This window comes from Etheostoma cragini, chromosome 8 (assembly GCF_013103735.1).
Source record: "Etheostoma cragini isolate CJK2018 chromosome 8, CSU_Ecrag_1.0, whole genome shotgun sequence".
Taxonomy (NCBI): domain Eukaryota; kingdom Metazoa; phylum Chordata; class Actinopteri; order Perciformes; family Percidae; genus Etheostoma; species Etheostoma cragini.
The window spans coordinates 2,931,459-2,956,749 of NC_048414.1; the positions used below are offsets into that span (position 1 = coordinate 2,931,459).

Here is a 25,291-nt window from a genome sequence, read left to right on the forward strand (position 1 = left end):
TCTGCTATATAATAAACGGAAAAAAATACATAATGCACGCAGGTTAAGATTGCCCCACATTGTGACTGCCAATGTGTAACTGTCATCTCCTACTGCGCATGCGTTGTTTTTTACTTTAGAGTTAACCAACACCCGCTGACCCTCTTCTTCGTCACAGTGAAAATGTTTTAATAAACCTCATTGTTGAATCAAAAAAAATGTTTGCTATTGCAGCTAAAGAGTGCCATGTCATGGCAAATCATGTCATGCCACAGTTATGAGGATTTTAGTCTCCAATGTTTAATATGAAGAGACAAAATTGCAGAACTTTTTCAATTTTTCTCAGCCACAAAGAGTGGCTCATTACGGTAAAAAATAATATTAAAAAAGCTTTTAGTTCACTTTTGTTCTGGTTTTACCTCTGCTTTTTTAAATAAGAAGAAAAAGCAATGTAAGGCCCTCTAGTCAGTCATAGTGACATGAAAAACAGAACTTTTACAACTCAAATCTGATTGAAAGTGTGTCAAAAATTGTTTTGGTATTTCATGACAAAAAAACTAACGCCATCACTTATTTTAAAAGCAATGGCACTCAAATGCCTTCATGTCTTAATTTTTAATAAACCCCAAAACTGCAGTTCATGTGAATAGTTTGAAAAACAGGGTCCAGCCCTAACTTATACAGTGTTCTCATCATCCTTTGACTCTATAAATGAAAACCACACAGAGTAAGTCTGGTTTTCTACAACCTTTTTCATCTAGATATTTTGAGAAAGTTCTACTTTCTAATTATGAGCAGTCCTGATACATGCTTTTGCAAAAGCATAATTCAGTGTTAAATTATACGAGTCAGAGTGTAAAATGCATCAATCATTCAGTTGTGTGTGTATATATATATATATATATATATATATATATATATATATAGATTTCACTACTGATGCCCATCATTGAGAGTTGGCCAATGAGAGACTGTACAACATTAAAGGATGGCAGAGTACACGGACAAGTACACAGACAACTTGAATTTGTGCGGTCATATCGAACTAAAATTAGTTTTTTAGCTAAATTAGCAGTTTTTTAAGACAAAGTTCAATTAAATAACCCTAAGTTTAAAAATTAAGTGTTTCATATTACACCTTGAGTTGTTTTTTTTACATTTCTGCATCATAAGGCTATCAGAAATTATGAGTGAGTCAGTAAATAGAAAATTTGTCATTTAATGCAACATAATTGTGACTGAATTACAATTAATCTCATGGAAATAAATCACCAAACTGACAGACAGGATGTTTGATACAGGTATATATTACAATGTGCCTTGTTATATAATACAGTCAAATTCTGTTGTTGGGTTTATTTTTAATAAAAATAAGCACTGGAGGAGAATGTGATACGTTTTGATTTTATTGTAAATTGGACATTATGCACATTACTTAGCGACTGATGACTTGTTAATTAAGCTTGTTAAGTGGTCACAGAACTCACGACGTTGATTGAGAGTTCAGAGATTATCAAGTCAAAAAGGCAATTTAGCCAGGAGCGCTGCGAGCTTGAGATCTCTCACATACAGGACAAACTGTGAGGGAAGTACCAAAATGAGGGAAGGAGACATTGAGAGGCTGACAGTGGTGACTGCTTGTGCCAAAGATGCCATTCAATGAACACAGAGATCGTGTTTTCTTTTCTTCCATTGACCGTGAAGTGAAGGGAGTCATTCTTTACAGCCAAAATATCTTAGCTCTTTTGTAAATGCAGAAAAAAATTCTCCCAAAATTAATTTTTTTTTCACCGTCATCACTTCAAATTCAAACCGTTTGTTTTCAGCAGGTCAAATAGAAGGCGTGGTCTCACTAACACAATAAATATTGCATACGTGATATTGTATTTTATAAGGATGTTTTTGCATACAAGTGTTCGCCCCCTTTTCCTATGTCTTGTAATATTTCCTCAAGTTATCTCTCCAAATGCGATTATAATCATATCATAGATACAATATACAGAGGAGTTAACAGTGTCTGTATAAAAACAAAATAACCAATAAAAGTAGACATCCAATGTGTAACGTGACATCTGGCTGTGAGACCAAAAACCTTTCTTTGTCCCAGTTTCTCTAATTTCTGTACAAAGACGATACAACTATCCAGTCATGCAACGTTGTTGGGGAGGGGAGGGCGTTGTCGCTTATGTTCTTCGCTGTTTTTTAAGCATTCTGCATCTCCTTGCCAATCTTGTAGCTCAGGATCTTGTTCCAATCGATTTTGGTGCGTGTCACAGGAAGCTGGCGGCGTAAGGCTTTGAAGGTAGTGTCCGACATGGTCTGGTAATTCTCGTTGATGGCCGTCTGGAAGGAATCACACAATGATGGAGAGAGGAAGGTAGAGAATTACATCAGTGAAATAGAGGAAGAAATCATTTGTATGGTGTTCGGGTCTGTGGGACCCGTTTTCAATTTTCGATAAAAAAAAAAATGATGCTATTTATTATTTCTTCTAACTCAGGCCTTGGCTCATTTTCAACTTTTTGTAGCACTTTGAGGTTTGTCTTAAATGTAAAGTGGGTTACAAATAAAATGTATTATTATTATTACACATAGCTATTACATATGAGGTGTTCGGTCTGTATTTAACTGTAGGTGCTATGAAACTGTGTTGTCTTTCTGCACTGGCTATTCTCACACAAAGTTACAAAATTGTTTCATTTAAAGCACTTTCACCTGTTCTGATTAAGTTCGAGGAAATAAGCACCGGTAATCATCAAAAATCTTGTTTTGATTCTTTTTTTTTTACCTTTTATAATTAAATTTCCTTGTTTTCTCACAAAAAACAAAAATGATCATCTGATCATAAATGTGTTCTCACAGGGGTAAATGGCAGATATGAACCATCAATGATGGATATATCATTGGTAATTGAACTAAAGTAAACATCTATTAAGTGTCTTTACATAAGTACTTATGGCTGTATTGATATAAAAGCCTAATAAATGTGGCGGGTCCACCAGACCCGGGAACACTGGCCGTGTAACAGAAATAGGAACACCTTACAAGGGTTAAATGCATTTTTATTAAAATTTAAAGTCTGGTTGTTGTGTGATCCATATGGAAACAATGTTGAACTAAAACTTTTTTTGGTTTGATTTTCAGATAACATCATGAGGAACGTTCTGTGATGGATGTTTTCAGTGGGAAAATAAAGGATTTATTATTTGATCCTGACAAGAGAACAACATGAGCTCTTCACGAGATCTCATTTTTAGCCAACTGCACGTCATACAAAAGCTTTTGATCAACAAATCAGTAAAACAACGTTGCAGTTAGGGCTGGGCGATACGGAGGAACTCAAATGTCACGATATTTGTATACAAATACCTCGATATCGATAGCGCAACGATATTGTAGTGTTGACTATTGGTGCTTTCACAAAATATTTACACAATGAGATTTTTGGTAAATAATCATCAGTAATGTGGATATAATGACTAAGCGGGTAAAGAGAAATAACAGAACAGTTACAACAGTCTGGTAAGTTCAGAAAATGACACAACTTTACTGTAATGCAGCCTAAAAAAAACAGGAAAAAACAACACTAATGCCATATTATGATATTGCGATATCCAAAATCTAAGACGATATCTAGTCTCATATCACAACATCAATATGAGATTGATATATTGTCCAGCTTTAGTTGTAGTGTGTGAAATAGTGGGAAGCGTTAATCATTTTCGTGTACATCAATGTATTTTCCTGCAACAACCAGCCTGTTATCCGCATATTTGAAAGAATATCTGATTTTCATCTTTACATACCTGATAGTCATTCTCTGCAGCCTCCATGATCTTAACAAAGTCCTTTGCAGTTGTAGCCTCACTCTAAAAGATGACAAGACACACATATATATGATATAAACAAAATACACAAGGTAACACCTCTACACTGCAAATGATGAGGAAAACACACATCCACAGGGGGCTGTAAGTGATTGTACAATCGCCCTGAATGAACAAAACTAATAGTAAATATGATATGTTCAATATCTGGGATGTTATCAGTCATATCTGAGATGACTTGAATGGAATTTGCCGACTGCTGTAGCCTATATTTGAGGTCAGGGTCTCTGTATTTTGAGCTCTGTTCACAGCACATCCCATTTCCTTGTCTGTCTGGGTGCACGTCCAAAAGACGTGTTCAGATATACTCACAGAAACGGGCATGGACTCCTGGACCTCTTTGTGGCTCACCAGCTGAACGTTGCCATCTTCATAGTAATGGACCTGGAACAATTCAAGCGTTAGTTTCTCTTTATTGGATACTAAAACAATAAAAAAAGAAATGTAGAAAAGGAGCAATACAAGCGGTGTTTGTGACAATGAAATCCCAACAGGTCTATAAAAAAACACTCCTGAACATACTAAAGCAATAATATCAAGATGACAAACAGACTCTGGCAAATTACGTACCAGTATCTAAAAGAGTGGGACAAATATGATCCTAAATGGACCAAAATGAAGAAGCTTTTTTATCTAAAGTATCTCACAAAAGTGAGTACACCCCTCAAATTTTTGCAAATATTTTCTCTTTTCAATTCTTCAACACTGAAGAAATGACGTTGCCACAATGTGAAGGAGTGGGTGTACAGCTTGTATAACAGTGTGAATGTGCTGTCTCCTCAACACAGCCATTAATGTCTAAACTGCTGGCACAAAAGTGAGTACACCCCTAAGTAAAAATTCTAAATTGGGCCAAAAGTGTCACTATTTTGTTTGGCTAGCACTGCCTTAATCCTCTTGAGTCCACCAGAGCTCCACAGGTGGCCACTGGGATTCTCTTCCACTCCTCCATGAAGACATCATGGATCTGGTGGATGTTAGAGACCTTGCGATCCTCCTCAGTCCGTTTGAGGTTGCCCCACAGATGCTCAACAGGGTTTAGGTGTGGAGAAATGCTTGGCCAGTCCATCACCTTTACCCTTAAACAAGGCAGTGGTCGTGTTGAAAATGTGTTTGGAATTGTTATCTTATTGGAATACTGCCCTGGGGCCCGGTCTAAGTAGGGAGGGGATCTGTTTTGCTTTAGTATGTCACAGTACATTTTGGCATTCATGGTTTCCTCAATGAACTGTAGTTTCCAGAAAAGTGTTCTTTTTCACTTGCCTCTTAATGCCGTCAAGAGCATGCCAAACCTGTAGGTGGCAGCGTAACAAGAAGTTCAAGCTCCCAATCAGAATCCCGAAAATAGCAACAACAGCAACAAATCACTTCCTCTCTCTTCTCGTCCTCACTTCCTTCGCTGCGGTTGTCTCAGTTTCCATGCTAACGAAGATTTCAAAGATCTCCACTCTGGCCGGAGTTTTTTTTTTTAAAGACTCGTTTTCAGAAACAAATTCTTCGTTTGCGTCTAAATGAACGGCCCGAACGAAGGGAAATGTCTCTGTCAAAATTACAATGTACGTGTAAACAGGGTCTGAGAGACTGAGACTAATAACGCCAAATTTAACACACCAGCTCCCCATTCACACCTGAGACCTTGTAACACTAACGACTCACATGACACTGGGACGGATAATGGCAATTTGGACATTTTCACTTAGGGGTGTACTCATTTTTTATTGCCAGCGGTTTAGACATTAATGGCTGTGTGTTGAGTTACTTTGAGAGGACAGCACATTCACACTGTTATACAAGCTGTACACTCACTACTTTACATTGTAGCAACATCTCAATTCCTTAATGTTGTCCCATGAGTTATTGTAGATGTAGACTGACGATGAGTTGAAAAACACTTGATCCTAAAGCATGTATGAAATCTGAACACAAACAAACACACACACAAACACACAATAGAGCTATAGGGAATAGTGAACTATATTATTTAGGGAATATAGGGAATAGATACTAGATATTTGTATGATGGAAGTGTGCGCGCCCATGTTAACAAAACCGAAACAAAAATACTTCTTATCCGTTCCTGAAACAAACCGAGCACTCAGGAGGATAGTACAAAGCTGGTATGTATGCTGCCTCTAACATTTCCACTGTCAAGAAATAAAAGCACGCTCCATTTTTCCTTTTTTTCAGTTTTGGTGCTTCTGCTTCTTCTCGGGGAAAACACCGCCGCGTTGTGGTATACAGAAGTAAAATGAAGGGTACATAGTGTGTTCACTCAAATTAGCTGTGCATGGTGTTTTTTCCCTTTAATAGAGGACTTTATAGTAAATGAAATTAACCCAGAGAATTTGAACACTACTACACAATGGCACACCCACGTACACACGTCTATTTAAAGAGGGGAAGAATTGAACCAAAATACCTGGATTTTCATGATTCCTGCCACTTGAGTGGTGGAGGGAGAGATGGTAAATTTCCATTCTGACCTCCAGCGTCCGTTCCTGTGCAGAGAGGACCAGACATTAACCACTCTTCAACTTCAACTTTATTATTTGTCATTTTATATGTACAGAGTGCATACAGAACGAAATTGCGTTGCATACAGCTTATAAAATATTGCAATGATATTCCAGGCGAGATGGAATACATTTCCGGATTATTATACAAAATAGTTATGCAGAAGTGCAGCAATGATCAAAAGTGTAAAACAGTGCAGGAGATGAACAGTGTGCAAAAAAGAAAGGAACTGAAATATGGATCAGAAGCATCTTTGCATCTTGTGATACCAAAACATATGACAACTACCCCAACTGATCCTGCAACTGTGCTGTTCGCTTTGCTAATCAGCTCCATGTCTGCTGCGGGAAACACATATTTACCACGCTTTTATCAGTTGAGAAGATCTAGAAGCGAGACGTTATCTTGAGTTTTGTAATGATCCAAACAGTTAAGAAACAGGCTGTTCCCATATATCACGGAGTATTCAACATTATCAGTTAAGTTGATGCTACTTAGTTTTTCTTAAACACATCTATTGTACTATATAGACAGATGACAAATTAAAGAAAAAAGCTGAATAAATGAATGGGGAGAAACGAAACCAGATGCATCCACAGAAGACATAAGGAGGTCACTGAAGTGTTTGAAGAGCATGAAAATTAAGTTCTGGCCTCACACTAACTACATGAACATAGTCGCTACCACCATCATCAAAACCCCAAATAAAGGAATATCTACTAATTAGTCACTAATCCATAGTCATCATCATCATATAACACAAAAGGCAGTATTAGCATTAGCTTACATTCTGAAATTTCGTAAGAGCTTCTCATGGTGAACTCATTCACTCCCTCTTAAGTCAACCTAGAGAATATCCCTGTCCTGCCCACAGGCTAACACATTAGCATCACTTCACTATTATTAAATGCCTGCTTGCAGCTAGCATCATCTGAGAGAAAAGAGACTTTTTATCATGTACTCATGTTTCAAGAATAGACAGGGTTTATTTTTGTTCGTATGACATCAAATCGGATCTACTAAAATGGTTGAATTCAAGGAACACATTTTTGATTTCATATTTTAATTCCGGCTGTTAGATATTCTTGTGTTTTTTTTATGCACAATGAGTTTTACCTGGGTTTGTCAAAGACTTATGTGGGCATATTTGGCAGAGAGGTCTAGGGGTCTTACCTTACAAAACGTGATATTTTTCAATTTAAAAAAAGAAAATGCAACTTGACATAGTTTTGGATTGTTATTATATTACATATGTTATTATTATTGTATGTGTGTCTAAAACGTTGGAAAAGCTAGAGCAGATAAATAAATGACGCTTCTTTTTAAAACGTTATAAAAGACTTATAATGGTAGGGAAAACTCTGCACAATATACACCTTGAATCAATCAATTTAAGAGAGAAAATATAGTGCCTTATAGACCCTAATATTATGGTCTTTTTCAGGTTCATAATTGTTTTGAGAAGTTGTACCAGAATAGGTTTACATGGTTTAATTATAACAAAAAAAGAAGAAAAAAAGAATTGCCTTAGTGCATATTGCTGCAGTGTGTTGAGCACTCAGTTTTAAGTTACCTAGTGAGGCATCTCACTTCTATTCCATCTTTGTTGGAAATCGCACATGTGCAGTGGCTAGGTAAGGACTACTAGCCAGTCAGAAGCGGAGTTGGGCGGGGCCAAGCATGCTAGTGTGATCCAAAACGAACCCAAGAGTCTGATCCAAGGCAGAACAACCCCAATCAGCTTTGCTGGAGCGAGACTTTTCAGAGTGGTAACAAATTTGTCTTTCATACACAATGTTTTAATTCTGCGCGGCCTCCTGGACCCGGCGATACAACTATCTGAACTCTTCGGGCCTCCGCTCTAACTGACTTGGTTTGAGGGGGTGCCACACTAGCAGCCAGGCAAGCATTATAACGTGTTACAAAGTGACGTAAAATAACGCATGTTTGACACTGAACTAAAGGCTGGACTACAACAGAGCTGCTTGGAGCGGATTGTGAACAGTGTTTTCTGTTGGAGGTGGTAAGTCCCTTCGGGGTGGACTTTGAGCTTCTTTTTTTTTAAACCTAAAAAAGGGAAGGGAAAAGCCCGAAAATGAATTATGAGTACTTTCATTTCAGTTCCATTTCCTCATCTTAAAACTGATCTTCCCCACAGGTTCCTCATTACAGAAACATGGTGGTAAACAGTGAGTGACACACACACACACACACACACACACACACACACACACACACACACACACACACACACACACACACACACACACACACCATAAGCCCAGTAAAACCCTGCAGTAAGGAGGATTGGTGCATTCTCATCCAATTAGATTAACCCGATCAGAAACAGCTCAGCAACGCTTATGAGATGCCTCCAGTCTAAGGCTCTAGAGTTAAATGGCGATTAAAGTAATGTCTTTGAAAACTACATATCAAACAGCATTCAGGCTTTTTAAGCTTATTCCGTATTTCAACATATTTTTTAAATGAAGTTTGATACAGAAACTATCGCTGGGAATTCAACGAGCTCTGTTGGTGTTTCTGAAAAAAGATGAAAATCTTGCTTCTCTTTTATAAAGATTATTAAGGCCTTTATTTTGACATGACCGCTGAAGACATAAAGGGGGGGGGGGGGGGGGGGTTATGCAGCACACCGCTTTGTGTGAATCATGGGTTTACCCATAGAACAAAACAACTATAAATCCGATGTCACAAATACCAGTGGTGCAAAATCAAATGGAATATTAAGTAACTGTCTGAATCATACCAGAAGTTTTTTGGTTGAAACTGATGGCACTCGATGCACACGATGATGGTTTGATGTCCGTCGATGGTTTTCCCGTAAATCTGAAGCGAGAAGAAACAAAAGGTTCTGATTTTACATGCAAGGAGCACACATCGCTGGTTGTCTGTGTGACATCATATCTCTTTCTCTGTGTAAACCACCCATTGTTAGTCTTCTTCTAAAATATTAGAAACACTAAAGCAGAATCATAAAACCTAAGATGTTATAAATTTGGTATTTCTGAGACCAGAGGTGTCGGTGAGTTTGGGATATTCTGTCCAATAGACCAGCGACTGTTGTCAACGGGTTTTTAGAGAGTTTGAACAAGTGCAGTGTGAAAGCAAACCGAACCAAACAAAAAATGCACTTTTCTGTTGTTTTTTTGCACTTCTGGTGGGACGCAAACTCCATTTTGTTGTCTCTGTACTTGTACTCTGCACAATGACAATATAAAGGTGAATCTTAAGTGACTGTGGGTGCATTGCTGTGGTTACGGGGCAGGCTGGGACGTACGGTGCAGACTCCGCTGGGGTAGTGCTCCTTGACGTAGGCCCTGACGGCCGAGTCCACTGCACTCCTCCAGCCCTCCAGGGAGCCGTCGACGTCATGGGGCCGCGGGTCGCTAGCCTCCTTCCTCAGGTGGTCGAACTTGAATGAGATCTTGTTCTTGGGGTCCAGGACCCGGCCGTTCCCGAGGTCGCCGTGCTCTGTGATTAAGACCTGGGAAGGAATGAAGAGAAAGTGAGAAAGAAGTAACAAAAATGAGAAAGAACAAGGAGAGTGAGTGAAAGAGCGGAGGTATTAGAAGGATAGGGAGATGAATAAATGGAATAGAACAAGCCAGAAAGAAAGACAGACAGGCAGGCGGGACAAAAAAGTAAATAAATAGACAAAGGACAATGAACAACAGAAGGCAGGAGATTTGTGGAAATGGAAATCATCAAGGAATTAATTAAAGTGTTGCAATGAGAAAAACTGAATAATAAAGGGGGGATGAAGACGAAAGGAAGACAGAAACACAGAGGTGAGCCAGAACTTTCCATCTACCATCTCCACACCAGGCTCAGCCTGCTGTGTTTATCAGACAGGGGAATTTCAGCCCGTCATGCAGGAGCGGAGGGACATGATGACATCTTTACATAAGACACCGCAATCATTGCTGAAGCTAACACACAGACCATCCGTTCACAACCATGTTGAACCTGCACAGACACAATAATAATAATGAAGACTGAATATTGTGTTGCTTTTCCTGTTTCCGTGTCTTTTTATGATGCGATCGGCTCTTCTATCCACCACTTTAACATTTACATTTACGAAGCACTATTATATGAAGGTTGTATATATTGCATAGTAATTTAAATTCTATCCGGCTCTTTAAAGTGGAATTTCAGATGAACTGCAATGGTCTAAAACGGACTTAGTTATAGTTTGATATAGTTTTTCTCATGTTGTGGTACTACACTATTGCTGAATGAGTACAGAGAAAGCCTAAAGCCTTTATGGCATTGCATTGCTAGCATGTACAGTAACACACATGATCGGTAAACCCATATGGGGTCCATTATATGTCCATTATATCCATATAGTCCATTAAATGCACATTAATCTCAGCTAGAGTTACACTATTCTGTATTGTGCATCAGCTATAGCAATAAACAGCCATGACTTAAATTATGTGTTTGGAGTTATAATTATTATTTAGACGAATAATTCCACTTTATAGATATCTCCATTCAAATGTGTTATTTTGAACAGCAGGCATGATGAATATATATTTTTTAACACTTCTTGTATGCCAAAACCATTGAATGGAACATCACAATATAAATTACCAAATATCTATTGAGGAGTACCAAATGAAAAATGATACATATTGTGCAGCAGAACAATATGTATGGAGGGTTCTGCTGCTGCAGAGAGCAGATTTGGACCTATGATGTCGTCCCTTTTCATTTAGCTGCTAAGGGCCGTGACACACCAACCCGATAATCGGCCCTGGGACAGTCTGGCGAGGTCGGGGACTTGAGTCTGTCCCGTGCCGTTGTCCGTCAGGGGTGGTCCGGAGGGGCCGTCTGCCTTCACTTTGGCTGACCTGACATGCTCAGTCGGAAGGCGGGCACTGCCGGCAGTCGGACTCAAATGACCAATCCGATTGGTGAAGTGCAAACCCGGAAATTAGGAGCGGGACTAGAGTCTTTTAAAATCTGACGCAAATCTCTTAAACGCTTGTCGATCTGCTTTCAGAAACATGTTTTGTGAGTAAAATATTGCAAAATATGAGATTGTATTCTGAACAAGCCGCCATGACAGTTTGGCTGTGAACCTCCGAAAAAACCAGACCCACGTGACGCGTTTGTCCAATCAGCTGTTGGTTGTCATTTTTGGGAGACAATACAGATTAGCGCCGCCTGCTGTTATGGAGATGCATTACGTCTCGTCGCTTCGGTGTGTTCCGAGGCCCTTTTTTGATTAACTCGGGTGAGACTGATCAGTCCAACTGCCTTTTCTGCCGAGGGTCGGCCGTCTGGTCGGGGCGCCAGCTCCTTAAACTGCCACCATCACCTCAGGTCAAAGATGAACTATAAAGTCACCTGTTCTTCGTAGCCATCGATTTTCACCGGGGTAAACTGGTCCAGGTTGTACTGTGCAAATGCACTGCAGAGAGAGAGAGAGAGAGAGAGAGAGAGAGAGAGAGAGAGAGAGAGAGAGAGAGAGAGAGAGAGAGAGAGAGAGAGAGAGAGAGAGAGAGAGAGAGAGAGACCATATTAGTTAATACGCTCCAAAGTTAGTCCTACTTGTAAACCTACTTACTACTCTCAATTGAAAAATATGTGTGTGTATATGAGGTTGTTTATGCTTACAGTGTTTGGGCAATATGGATGTAGACTGAAGCCACTATAAGTCTACATCTGAAGACTGTGGTAATTGTTTTCTTTAACTTTTGTTGACTGCCAGATCAACATTTTTAAAAGTAAACAAAGCAGGCACAAACATTAGGAACAACTGACAACCAGCTGTGTTCAGTAGGGATGCACCAAATGCAGATTTATGGGGTTTGGCCAAATACCCAATCCATTGGTTAGGATTCTACCAAATCCTCCACCCATCCTCAGTCCATTAGCTCAGTAAACACATTAAAAGGTGCTGACGTTTGAAGTATTTTCAAACAAAATAAGACTAGCTCGCCCCTCCCTCCTCCTCATCCCGTCCCCTCCCCTTCCCTTCTGTGCACTAACCCCTTTAACCCGTTAAGCTGGAACACCGTTTGTGTATGCTTCGTGGTGCAGGTGGGCACAGTTGGTTTTTGCTGCAGTTTGTAGACCCTTGGCTGTCTACAGAGACCGCGTTTTTTTACAGTGTGTTCTTGGGACAGGCGGCTAGCAGATAGTGAGGAGATGTTGTAATGTTCGTCAGAAATCGAACCCTGTCAAAAAGCCCCACATTCGGGTGAATCCAAAGCCGAGTCCTGGATTCAGCGCATCCCTGGTGTTTAGAGATGAAATATTGAACTATTAATTGGGAAGGAAAAAACAAACATACGCTAAATGACAGGGGGTCTGGTTGTTGAACTCTGACCCATGTTTCCCTTCAGACTTCTAAGTCTTTTTGAAAATTGTAAAGACACTTTTCAAAGGCTGGAAACAGTGCCGACGGGAGACTTACTGCGCTGCACCTTCCCTGAGAAGATTGTCATTGTTGAGCAGCAATCGCACATCTGAGGAGAAAAAATTGTGAGATTATGAGAGGAGAAGAAGATGGAGAGGAGACAAAGAAGACAGGTACAGCAAATTAACCCCATGACACACACACACACACAAAAGACAAGGCTGCCTGCAGTCAGTCATTGCAACATTTATGCCTGGGGAGTGAAGCAGAGATGGTAAATTAGCTCAGTGGAAAAGGCTGTAAAATCTCAGAGAGATGAAAGGGGACAAAGTGGCAAGAGGGGACTGTACTTTAGAGTGTTTGAGCAAGTGTGTGGCTGTCAGCCTGTGATAAGAGGCAGACGGAGCCCGACGGAGCCCGCCGGAGCTCCTCTGAGGTGACGACATGCATCGAGGCAGTATGAGGCTTTAACGATGCCAAACACACACACACACACACTCTCTCTCTCTCAAGGGGCACTACTTTGATAGTGTGGCGGCACCATTGGCGCTGCAGGGTGAGCTACAATTTGGCCAAAACATCATAGTCTCATTTGGCTTTCTATGTGCCCTCAGCGGAATGAAAAGTGGCACATGAACAGAAACTGTTTTCCATTTCAGCTCCTGTTTAGCAATTCAAAAAAAAAAAATGTTAGAGAGAGCATAGTTACAAACACCTAGTTTGACAACAATAATCTTCTGACTAAAAAAATGTATACTTTTCTTTAAAGCCACTTTGTGTGACTAAGGCACCACCCATTGGCAGTTTCAAATGAGATCAGTGCATGCTGTAATACTGTATTTTATATATAAGTCAGTGCTTTCCCGACCAATGCATTTTATTTAGGCATTCATCTCGCTAAAATAAATTAATCTTAGAATATATTTGACCAGAGCCAGTTCTTTTAAGTGTACATTTGGGGCATTTTAGCCTGTAATTAGATGATGGACAGTGGCATCGGCATTTATAATGGCCAATAAAGTAATATTTATAAAACAAAATAAAAACGGACAAAACACCCTTCAACCATGTTATGAGAGTTGGTGTTGCATAGTTTGTCCACCAGAGGGCACTCTACAACAAGGATTTATTGATTTAATGTCAATATCGCTCTTAAAAATCCTTTATCAGTCGGGCTCTAGTTCTGAGCAATAAACACCACATTTTGCATTGCCAGTATTTGTATTTAGGCGTTTATTTAACTTGTACATTACACAGGGGAAGAGAAACTCACCATTGAAAACTTCGTTGAACTCTCCTGGCGGGGCATGGATGACAAAGTTAGCTGCTATGCGTACCTGCAGACAAAAACACAAGGTCCAGGTTAAGACAAAGTCCCTGATCAGACACAAGAAGAGCAACAACAAAAAAACATTAACATGATGAATCAATCTCTATTGCACATTGTCCAAAATCTGTGACACCATGCATTTTATTTTTTTGACAGTTTGCAATACACAATTTACCACTATATCCATTTTCAAAAAACTCCTTTTAAAGTCTGCTGGAGGTTTTGCACACTGTAAGAAGAATAATGTGATGCCTAAAACACACTGTGAACACTGGATATATGTATACACTGCGGCCAACAGAGGGTGTAACTGTCACTGGTTCGGAGGGTGGAGTGAGGACGTTTTAGTGTCTTTCACTATAAAGCGCATCTGAGCAGCAGGAACTTTTATTCTTTCTCACTTCTGCTGCTGCACTACAACACTTCCTGTTTCCAGGTCACATGTCAAACTGACAGCGAGACAACGGCCCCTCCCCTGCATGGTTTACAACCATATAAGGACACAAAAAATGTGCTGAGGACTCTAGTACACACTTTCTCTCACCCGTCGTCTATAAGTCTCTACCCCTCTCTATTGCTCGCAGGGTACGGTGGCTCCCCCCCATTCTTGCAAGCTGGTGCATCAGGGAAGGTGTTCATATGTATGTGAGAAGGGGTGTGTGTGTGTGTGTGTGTGTGTGTCTCTGACCGTCCCCCGGGCCCTTATTAGCAGTGTGTGTATACAAGTACTCCGGCACTCGTGCAGAGCTGCAGATTGATTCTTGCTAATGAGCGATGCTGTGCAAAAGGAAGGCACTAGGGGAGGAACATGTGCTTGTGTGCGTGTGTGTGTGTGTGTGTGTGTGTGTAATGTTGAGATCAAAGCCTCTGCATTTGTCTAATCCTCTGTCATGAGATCATCATGACCCATTTATGTTGAACAATCTAAAATTCACAAAAACAAGGGAGATGAGTGCGTTTGTGTGCACAACACATACAAACACTTTAAACAGCTGGTGGAAAAATGTGTTAATGTGTTTGTGGCTTGACATCCCCGTGGGAAGACTAATTTGCAGTGGGTCTCCCTCATTACACTTTAAGGCAGTGTAAACAGACTTTCCATATGAAGAACCTGTCTCCCAGGCACTCCAGGGACCCGTCCCGGGAAGCAGGTTTACGTATTTGTGAACCAAAGTTATTAGTTATAATGTAAAAAGTTCTGTTCTGGGTTTTATTCCGCTGCTTCCTGGAACAGGCCCTGTTGACGATGAGGTTGTAACTCAGAAACAACATGTGTACTTAAGGGTAAAGAGCAAATATGTAAGATGTGCAGTAAGCCCTCGCTTTTTTTAATCGAGAAAACCGATTTAAAAACTCATCTGTTGAGGTTTTGTTCTGTCTCAATCCCAGCAGGAATGCCAGCTTTCTCAGGCTCTAAATTGATTTAAACAATAAATACATCTTGATCTCCATCAACCTGTCTATACATGCCAATAGTCCAGCTTGGCCTGTCAACACGGACACAACTATTAGAAGTGCCGTTTCTAAGGGTGTGTGAATGAAAGGATGAACTGAGAGCACCATAACTTGATATCTGACACAAGTTTGACCTCTCTCTATGGCCAGATCTGGTTGCATTAAAGTCTATTAATAGAGGTGCCGTTCAGCAGGACCACTGTAACTAGTCTACTGGTAGACATTGGGTCTCATAGTCAGAAATAACAAAACACTTGGGCTTTTTCTGTGTCTTGTATGGATGATTCAATGAAATGTAATGTAATACGATCCACAAATCCGATTTCTGAACCTCTGATTCTATTCAGGGCCGCTCGCGAGAGGGAGGCCACACCCTTTACAGGTAGATTTTAGATATTTATTTCCACCCCGACAAGAACAAATGTCTGGGTGAACCACTAAAATGAAAGGCAAAATAACAGTGAGTGTTTAGCATAAAGAAAGATTTCGGGACATTGAAAACTTAAAACATTAGCTTAGGCTTAAAGATACCACAGATGTTTCAATCCTACTGTGAACCTGTTAGTGAGGTGGCAGAATGAATGTGTGTAGAGCCAGCAGCTAGGGAGGGAGCAGGAAAGACTGATAAGGAATGGACAGGGATGGTTTTACAATCACATCTCTGACAGCTGAGCGTTTTAGGGTGCATGGAGCGGAGATGAGATGAAGCCAAGGGAGTGTGATACGGGTCCAAATCAATCACCGACAGGAGGAGGAAGAGACGGATACTCCATTAGCGGATTATGAGTAGAGCATTGACTGTTAAAAGCTAGTTAATACTATCTCTTCTTCTAAGTAGGCCACATCAAACCAGTTCTACTAATGCACTGAGACAACAGCCTACATCCTCTTCTGGCGGACTAGAAGAAGGAAACAAATAACAAAAAGAACAAGTACATCCACTTATGTACCAGTGTTTCCCCACATAAACTATTTGTGGCTGTGCGCCACAGAATCAACACCGGCGCCACATATTGCGATTCGCTATACTTTCTTTCGCAAAATATGTGTCAAACCATTCTGAAGTATTGTGGCGCTCCAGAGACGGCCTGGCCTACATAAATCCCCTCCTACAGACTACAGAAAACATCTTTGTTTAGTACAGGTCCTCGCAAAAATCACACTATGATGATGAATATCGTAAATCATATCACAGTCGCAATATCAGTCAAAAATAATCACAATTAGATATTTTCCTCATATCATGCAGCCTTAGCTTCAACCTGTGCTGCTCAAGCAGAAAGACAGGGTCAGACTGAGAAAGAGATAGATTTGTTCGGTATTGAAGACCCCCCCCCCCCCCCAATAGCTTTCTAATCTGTGGGAAACACGGTCTACCTTTTTCTTCTGCACTGTGATGGATCGAGGGAATAAATGTAACTCTAGTGCTCTAGTGATTGTAAGACTGGACAGCAAGATGGCGAGGCCACAAACCCATTGTTAAGACAGGAAGAAGATATCTGCTTCACGCACTACTTCCCTTCCCAGAGACAAAGAAAACTGATGAATAAATGTTTTACTCGGCCAGTTTCTGAGAAAGCCTCAACCAATACATTTAGAGCAAACATATCTCAGTCTAATATATGAATCCTAGCTTGCAAAACGTGTTTTCGCGATTCCTCCCTTAAAATGTAACTGTAGCAAGCGTCTCAATGTCACTAACGTTATCCATGCTCACATTTAGACCAAACAAATGATTTGTCTAGCTACATTTAAGCCTAAAAGTCGGAAGTTAGAATGGAATTAAAAATAGGTGTCACTATGGAGATGAAACATCGTCTCGTTGTGAATCTTTGGTCTGAACTGAGCTTAAGTTCGAGGAGTTGAGGGAAACTGAAGGACTGACTGTAGTTCGGTCATTCCACAGAAGCAGAGAGAAAATTGCTGCTGTGTGTGATTTTGTATGCGAGTGAGTGAGTGATTGTTATCTAAATTTGACTCATTCATTCATCATGATCTTGGACAAAATCTTCCTTTAGCTGGAAATAATAGCATTGTTTTTTTATCTCCCATAGTCAATTCTGTTATCTTTCAAAGCGAGGGTGGATTGTGAAGGGCTGGCATGCAGTAGTGAGCTAACCAAGGAGCTGGAACAATAACTAACTAACAGGCGTGTGGGATCCTTGGGTCTTTGTGCCCCCTTGGCCTACACACCAGCTGGCCTCTTTTCTTTCAACTTGCTCACTGTACATTCATGCGCATGTTACCCAGCTCACAGACCCCCCCACACTGCACCATCCCAGCACCAGCCTCCCAATACCACCTCTTAGGGAGCACCCTTTTTTTTAAATCCCAAAATGACACCCACTAGCACCGAAACCACACTTGAACTAATCCTGGCATCAAAATTGCCTCATTATGTCGATCCAGAGCCGTGACGATAATAATATTACCAAAGTCCCAGCAGGCGTAAATTGAAGTAATATTTTGACCCATGGGCATTTTAAACTTCATCATCTCCCTGGGTTTGATCCCCTTCCCTGCCTCCATTTCAATGTCCTAGATAGCAAGGAAAAGGTTAGAGGAAAACCTGTATGGTCTGGATATTAGGAAGAGGGTGGGGAGCTGGTGCAATAATTTATGAATAAAACCACAGCGTCGTGGCAGAGAGAGGAGGAGATCCGTCTATGCAGCCGTAGGCTAATTTAGGAATGTTCCTCTGCTAAGCCAAATGAGGAGGTGGCAGCTGGTGGCCTCAAGATTAAATTAAATAAATAAGGGCTGTGACGTTGGGCATTAATAATGTCAGAAGCAGACGTTTTATTGATAAGGGGGATAGGGGGATCCTAAAAAGTAAGGATCACGGCTTTTATAATAAAGTAATAAAAAAAAAAATTGTGACACCATGTTATGCAGAGTAATGACTTTCTGGGGCACTTTTTACACCAGCACCGTGCTTCGTTTCCTCACACTGTCCTAGCTGAAGGTGATGGATCAAGTCACAGCACATGATTAAACACGAATCACGTAGACTTTTACTTTTCTCGGTCAAGCATTAATGTTAACTTTTGGAGGCTTCAAATGTTCTTGGTAATACGTGATAGAGAAAATTAGGAGTGGGCAAAAAATAAAATATATCAACTCATAATCGCGATCCCAGCTCTACAGACTCAAAATCAATTCACAGAATTCCAAAAGTTGATTCATGTATATTTTTTATTAAACTATTGTAAAATATTTTATGTTTATTGTATGTCTAATGCAATCACATGATATATACTTTGTTGATTCCCCGGGGGAAATTCAAGGCCCTAGTAGCTTACAGACATCACACACACACACACACACACACACCATACTGTACATCATACCTGGATGTTAAATCCACATGAATAATATATACACACACACACACACACGAAAAGTAACCACATTTACCTACTGTGAATTGTTTGAATCACAAATCCATATTGAATTGTGACATTTTCTGAATCGTACACTCCTAGAGAACATTTCATCATCTTTTCTTCCTGTCAAACGTATGCAAAAGGTTTTTAGGTATGGAAAAGCGCCAGTGAAAAAACTCCTCCTGTCTTTTTTTATATTAGTTGCAAAGGTCAGACATTTTCAAATCATTAGGTAGTCAACAACAACAAAAAAGTCAAAAATGGGACAGTTGCCCATAACAACTTGTCTCCAGATGTCTTGCACTGCTGCAGGCACGTACAGACACCGCTCCTCCCTCTCCTCTGTCTGTGCATTCCTCAGTTAAAAGGAAGATGCCACCGAGTTTTCAGCATTTAACTGTGCTCTATCCCTATGGTCTAACAGCTGTTTACTAGCCATGCTCAGGTATGAATATCGGTCTGTTGAGTTTCCGTTGGCTCGCCATTTCAATGTGCGTATTGCTAAATTATTTGTAACTTTTAAAAAGAATTATAATTTTTTTTTTATCACCACTCTTCTTGCCCAGACAGCAATAAAACAACAACAAACTGTATCGCCACTGCACACAGTCTACCATATTACCTTACCTCATCATGGTCTTACCTTACCATTGCATTTCTGTGAGTGATTTTTATTTTTTATTCTTATTTATGTGTGATTTGTGTGTGTACATGTGTTTTTTGTGTTAGGGTTGTCTTGCTACTGGATGACTACAATTTCCTTCGGGTTGAATAAAGTATCTATCTGAGAAAACCTCCTAATCAAATGAGGTGCTGTGGTCTCAAGTGTAACTGTCTGAGTCATAATATGCTAATATATATATATATATATATATATATATATATATATATATATACACACATATATATACATATATATACACATATACATACATATATATATACATATACATACATATACATACATACATACATATATATATATATATATATAAAAACACATTTTTACAAACAGAGCTGTCTAGGCACAGTGCACTTTAGCTGGGTCTTTTTGATCTTTAATTTTTCTATCTCCCACCACGAAAAGAATGTATTACATTCTTTATTTCTTAAATTTATTGTGTTAACCACTTTGTATTGTAATTTTGCTAATAAGGTGATACTTTCTCCAAAGCTTGTAGTATTAGACCGGTTTGTTTCTGCCATCCTAATCTTTGTACAAATCAGATGGCTATCTTAAATATCTAGACAGGCTTCATGCTAAACATGGGATTTAGTGCAATGCCTTCCTGTAGCGTGTTGACATGCATCATTTCCAGTGGGGCCCCCAGTAAGAATCAAGCCCCTTTCCCTGCCCACGCTCACTGTGGCAAGTTAGCTTCCTCTCTGACAGTTCAATAAGTGAAGGGACTTGTTATGCAATCGTTACCTGCTAAAGTGGTAACGAGTGCCAGCTGGCTGTTGGTTTTAAGTAAAAATCAACCAACTCTGCTCTTTAAAGTTTGCAGGAGTCTTTTAAATGCTTCATTAAATTGGTGTGCTGCTTGTTTCAAACAGTCTTTTTTTATTTTTTTCTAACTCTCCTCAGCATCTGCCTTCATCACAGGTATTTCAGCCTTACTGTCAACACACCTCATTCAAACAACCGTCTAAATCACAAAAACACTCTTCCTCCCGCCCAGTGCTGTTGATCAATCATCAATCATTTACTCCAATACATCTTTAAAAGACACCTAATAAAGAACGCCTTTGTGTTCCTAATTGTAAATTTGAGGTGTAACTCTTCAATAGGCAGCCAAAGATATTATATTGTTGGTCTTGAAGAGATCTACGGTTGGGGCATGCTGTAAGTGTATTTATAGGGGAAATCTAATAACCCTTACCCCATTATTTATGATTATAACTTCTAACATAGATATTATTAACCCAAGTATAACTCCAAAATGAATGGCGGTCAAAGAAATGCTAACAGTGGGTGGTGGCTTATTAGCATTAAAATGGCGCTATAGGAGAGGAGAGGCTTACCCCTGGCCTGAGACAGATCACATCAGCACGGCTATGAAACAATCAGCAGAATCACATCCCTAACGCTTGGGGAGAACTTAAGAGTATAAATACATGATCTTCCCCTCTCGAATATTTGCATTTTCATGACAATATGGATTCTGACCAAACCACATTTAGCTAACAGAAAGGTTCCTTTCTCTCTGTAAAAACAGGAACTACAGCTGACACCTCAGTTTTTCTCACCTAAAACAACCTCAAAAAAAGGCAAAATATGTACCTCCTATGTGAAAATAGTTTAGGCCATAAATACACACACACATCTATAAAGTAGATTATTCAATGGAGGTGAAAGCTACAGTAAAACCAGGTTGGCAGCAGCCTTGTTTTTAAAACTAGTTTGTGGGTAGGGGGTTTGTCTAGTCTGGCGTCCCAGGTCTGGGTTTCACATGGCAGTTTCCTGTAAAACCCACGTGTGGTTTCTTCGCTGTAATCAGGAAGCTGGCAGGCCAGTGCCCAAATGACTCAAAGGGACTGTGAGCAGTGCTTGGTATCTGCAGCAGAGACTCACAGATGTTTAATTATTTACAAATGGAAGAGACTTTTTCGGCAATTCCCCCATCAGGGAGCTTTCAGGTCTTTTTGTGGAATAGCAAAGGGACGCTGACAGCCACAGAGCAACGGGCCGAAATGTCTCGATCCCCCGGGACACGTTTTTCACAGAGACAAACTCAAGGACGTTTATTGTATTCGACAGACATAATCTTCTCCCGAAAAAAAATGCAACTTTTCTAAGTCTACCTTTCAAAAACAGTGTCTCAAAGGTGCTTTTTCTTTCAAAATGATGCCACTGTCATCACGGTAATGTCACATCATAGCAAGTTAGGATTCCCACCAAGGAAAACATCTGACCAAAAGCCCTTTACTGCATGTCGTCCCCCCCTCCCCTTTCCTGTCTTTAAAGCTATCCTGTCAAGTAAAGGCCATGGAAGCCCAACAAAAATCTTAAAAAATAAAAAAGCAAGTTTGCAGATGGTCATTCAATGTGAGAAAGTACCAACAGCTGCCAAGAGATGCTGGCTGTGGCCCGTGGTTTTATCCATGCTACTAGTATCGTCAGGTCATCAAACATTATTTGGTTTTTCTTTTATTCTACAAATCATGGCTAGCCAGTGAAATAGTTATTTAAAATTGACTAGTAGTGAACTTTGCAAACTATTACCGACTGTCAGTGTTAGGCAGATGAAAACACTCATTTCCTCCAGTTGCAGTTTTTCTCTGAGGGGCCAGAGCAGATGGCTGATTGCTCTGAGCTAGTGCACTATAGGGACGGCCTACAAAAGTACAAAAAGTAACAGCGGTGTGTGCATGGAAATACCCGGCGTACAGTGGAGGGTTGCATAATGAAGCCCACTTGGTCCGGCACCAATCGTATTCAGAGACTGAATCAAACAGCTTCCACCAGCTAAACACTGCGTAATGGCTGTGTCTGTTTCTCGACCAGTCAGTCAGCCTGGCAGGTTGCCAACTTTTATTCTTTCAGCTCGACAAAAATCTGATTGTCTGGGCAAGAGGTGGAAGTGGCTCGACAAATCTGGAAACCAATGTGGTGGGAGATGAGAAGAGCTCCCATCCTATTCACAGCACCAACATCTAAAGTTGTTATAAGTTTAAACCACAGCTTCACACACTATAAGCACATACCTGAAAAACTGTATTTATGGTTAGGCTGGTACGTAACAAAATCACAAGGTGGCCACAGTCGCCTGCACACCCTAGCCCTGTAATTAAATGCTTCGCTAAAAGCAGATGCCTGTGTGTTGATGAGCATGACGCTGTGGCACCCGTGGGTCAATGAGCTGCTTGAACTTGAAAAACGTGTGACTCAGGCTGATGTGGAACAGAAGGAGATAAAGCCAGGCCTTGTTATGACTCTGAATGGTGTATTACATAACCAGCATAATCATTTATCAACAAGAACTTGATATTCTTGACCAAAAACCTCGATCTGGATATTTGGTGGAATATTCTAGGGTTGGTGCTTCAACAAAATATCATCTTCACACTTACATTTTAGATGAATAATCATCAGTAATGTGGACATAATGTCTAAGTAGTTGAAGGCAAATAATAGAACAGCTAGAACAGTCTGGTAAGTTCAGAAAAGTACATCAGTTTACTGTAATTTAGCCTTTTAAACCAGGAAAAGACAACACTTATGCCATATTACAATGTCCAAAATCTAAGACGACATCTAGTTACATATCACAATATCGAAATAATATTGCCCAGCTCTACGTATCTCCATGTATGTAGACCCATTACGAATGACAAGAAGTCTGCAACCATGACTTGTTTTTACTATTTATCTATTAACTATTTTTGTTTGTAATTGTTGACTCATTTTTTTCTTCTTCAAAATGTTAAATACACATCCCAGCTCATGGAGATGTCTAAAATATGCCTGCAAAGTCTGACAAACAGTGACAAATCTAATTTAATTCAAATTAACTGAACCATCACACCTGTCCAACTATATACATGTTTGGCTATTTTTTTCTTACCAACTGACTTTAACGATAAAAAAGAGTATTAAATTGCCAGTGGACCTTTTTCACTAGTCATAGTAGGAAAAGCACAGCTGAAATTGATCACCTTGGCTCAATTCCATTAAGTGTCCCAGTGAGCTATTTCAGTGAGTCAGCATGCACAATACCAGGGCCTCTCCTGAGTGGAATGCAGCCATCACTAATGGCTTTAAATACACCTGTGCTTTTCCTACTATGACATGTCAACTGTCACACATGTCAAAAAAAGGTCTTTTAATTTATGTGTACATGTGCTCAACCACAAGGCAAACACAGCTTAACAGAGAGACTAAAGTGGGCAATGAATAGCAAAGATAAACCAACCCGTTTAGCAGGACATAAAAATGAAATGCAAGTAGGATCGCTGCTGAGCACTCCTGCTGCCTCAGGGTATTGGCTGTGTCTGTGCTCTTTTAAGGAAAGGAGAAAATGAACAGTGCTAGTACTGCCAGACACTAGCAGTGGTGTAATGGGGTACAAACCCTGCTAACTGTACGAGCTTGACGGCAGAGTTTGCTTAATAGTTTTCGGTTACACAGTTTTAAAAAAATAAATAAATGTTGGTTCAGAATTGTAAATATATACTTTTAAATGGGGTGAGCACATATGAATACAGATGTTAAACTGTAACGTTGATTGTCGGGTTGTTTTCATCCTGTCGTTGATATTTTTTACTGTCTGTGAAACACTAACGTTACTTGTCAGAGGTACAGTGGCTAGCAAGCTAGCGTGTAAAATACCTCTAGTAGCTGTCACACGGCGAATGAAATCCTGCTCTGCATAATTCACTCTGACAATCCAGCACAATATTTTTACGTAACGAGAGAAACTCGGAATCAAACAGCGAAAAGGGCGTGTTAGTAAGTCTAGCTAGCTAGCAGACTAGATCGCTAACAAGCTAGCGATCTTAGGTGTGTGAAAACTTCCATAACACAAGCAACCAGAGACACTTGGGGGGGAAACGACATGTCCACAGAACGAGAAAGGTGTGGGAGGTAATGCTAGGTGGATTTATAGTATGTACACGGTTCCTATTTTGAGTCTGGACCGTACAAGGAGCCTCCGTTTCAGAATTTGCAAATGAGCGGAAGTTGAGCTAAAAATAATAAGAGCAGAAGCAGCAGCGGTTCTGCCGAGGCCTGGGTTTTCTCCACATTTAACCAAGCCGGTCGACGCCATGATGCACGGAGAGACAGACTCAAAGTGCAATATCGAAATTTCGAGCGTTATCGTCCCCCCCATATCAGTTTATCTAGTGATTAAATTGGCTTCTTACCTTTTCCTCGTCGGATAGCTGCTCCTCATGATCCGCCATCTTTTCTTCCGGCACCACCAGCTTGTCAGAGCCCAGTGACGTCACCGCATGGGTGGATTCCCAGCTTGGTTGCTTCCTTTAACTGTCTATGCTTGGTTGAGCAGGTCAGCATCATAGACAGTTAAAGAAAGCTCAGCCTTCATGGTTTTGATTGAAAACCACTGTCTGTGTGTTTTAGTGACTGTAGCTGCAGTTGTAGTACTAGTAGCTCTGGATAGTTCATATAAAGATCATGTTTTTTTCATGACTTAGTCATTGTTCAAATTATGTGTATATTGCAAAGTTAATAACGCCACTATTGGTTTTGCACAACCATTAGATTAACGTAGGCCTACACTGGGTCTAAGGTAGTGTGTACTGTATAGCTTTCTAACTCCATGTATTTGTTATTCCTAAATGGAATTCTCTTATCTGTCATTATGGTCTTTTTCTTGTGCTG

The 25,291-nt window shown here is 40.1% G+C and overlaps 1 protein-coding gene across 1 annotated transcript; it reads right to left on the minus strand.

Moving 5' to 3' along the window:
- Positions 1-1,180: 1,180 nt before the first annotated feature.
- Positions 1,181-24,921, minus strand: LOC117948857 (F-actin-capping protein subunit alpha-2). The gene is made up of 10 exons (XM_034878780.1): positions 24,814-24,921; positions 14,048-14,111; positions 12,832-12,883; positions 11,760-11,823; positions 9,679-9,885; positions 9,148-9,227; positions 6,286-6,364; positions 4,179-4,250; positions 3,786-3,848; positions 1,181-2,322 (listed from the first exon to the last, which is right to left on the minus strand). The coding sequence occupies exons 1-10, from the start codon at positions 24,850-24,852 to the stop codon at positions 2,182-2,184; spliced, it is 861 nt and encodes a 286-aa protein (XP_034734671.1). The 5' UTR covers positions 24,853-24,921; the 3' UTR covers positions 1,181-2,181.
- Between the last annotated feature and the right edge of the window lie 370 nt (positions 24,922-25,291).

What these genes read in the sequence shown, in the direction of transcription:
- LOC117948857 (XM_034878780.1), bottom strand. Translation starts at nt 24,852, where the DNA reads ATGGCGGATCATGAGGAGCAGCTATCCGACGAGGAAAAG. An exon ending in TTTCAACCAAAAAACTTCTG is followed by an intron (nt 6,365 to 9,147) that starts GTATGATTCAGA and finishes CTCTCTGCACAG; the next exon opens with GAACGGACGCTGGAGGTCAG. An exon ending in CTGCAGAGAATGACTATCAG is followed by an intron (nt 2,323 to 3,785) that starts GTATGTAAAGAT and finishes GATTCCTTCCAG; the next exon opens with ACGGCCATCAACGAGAATTA.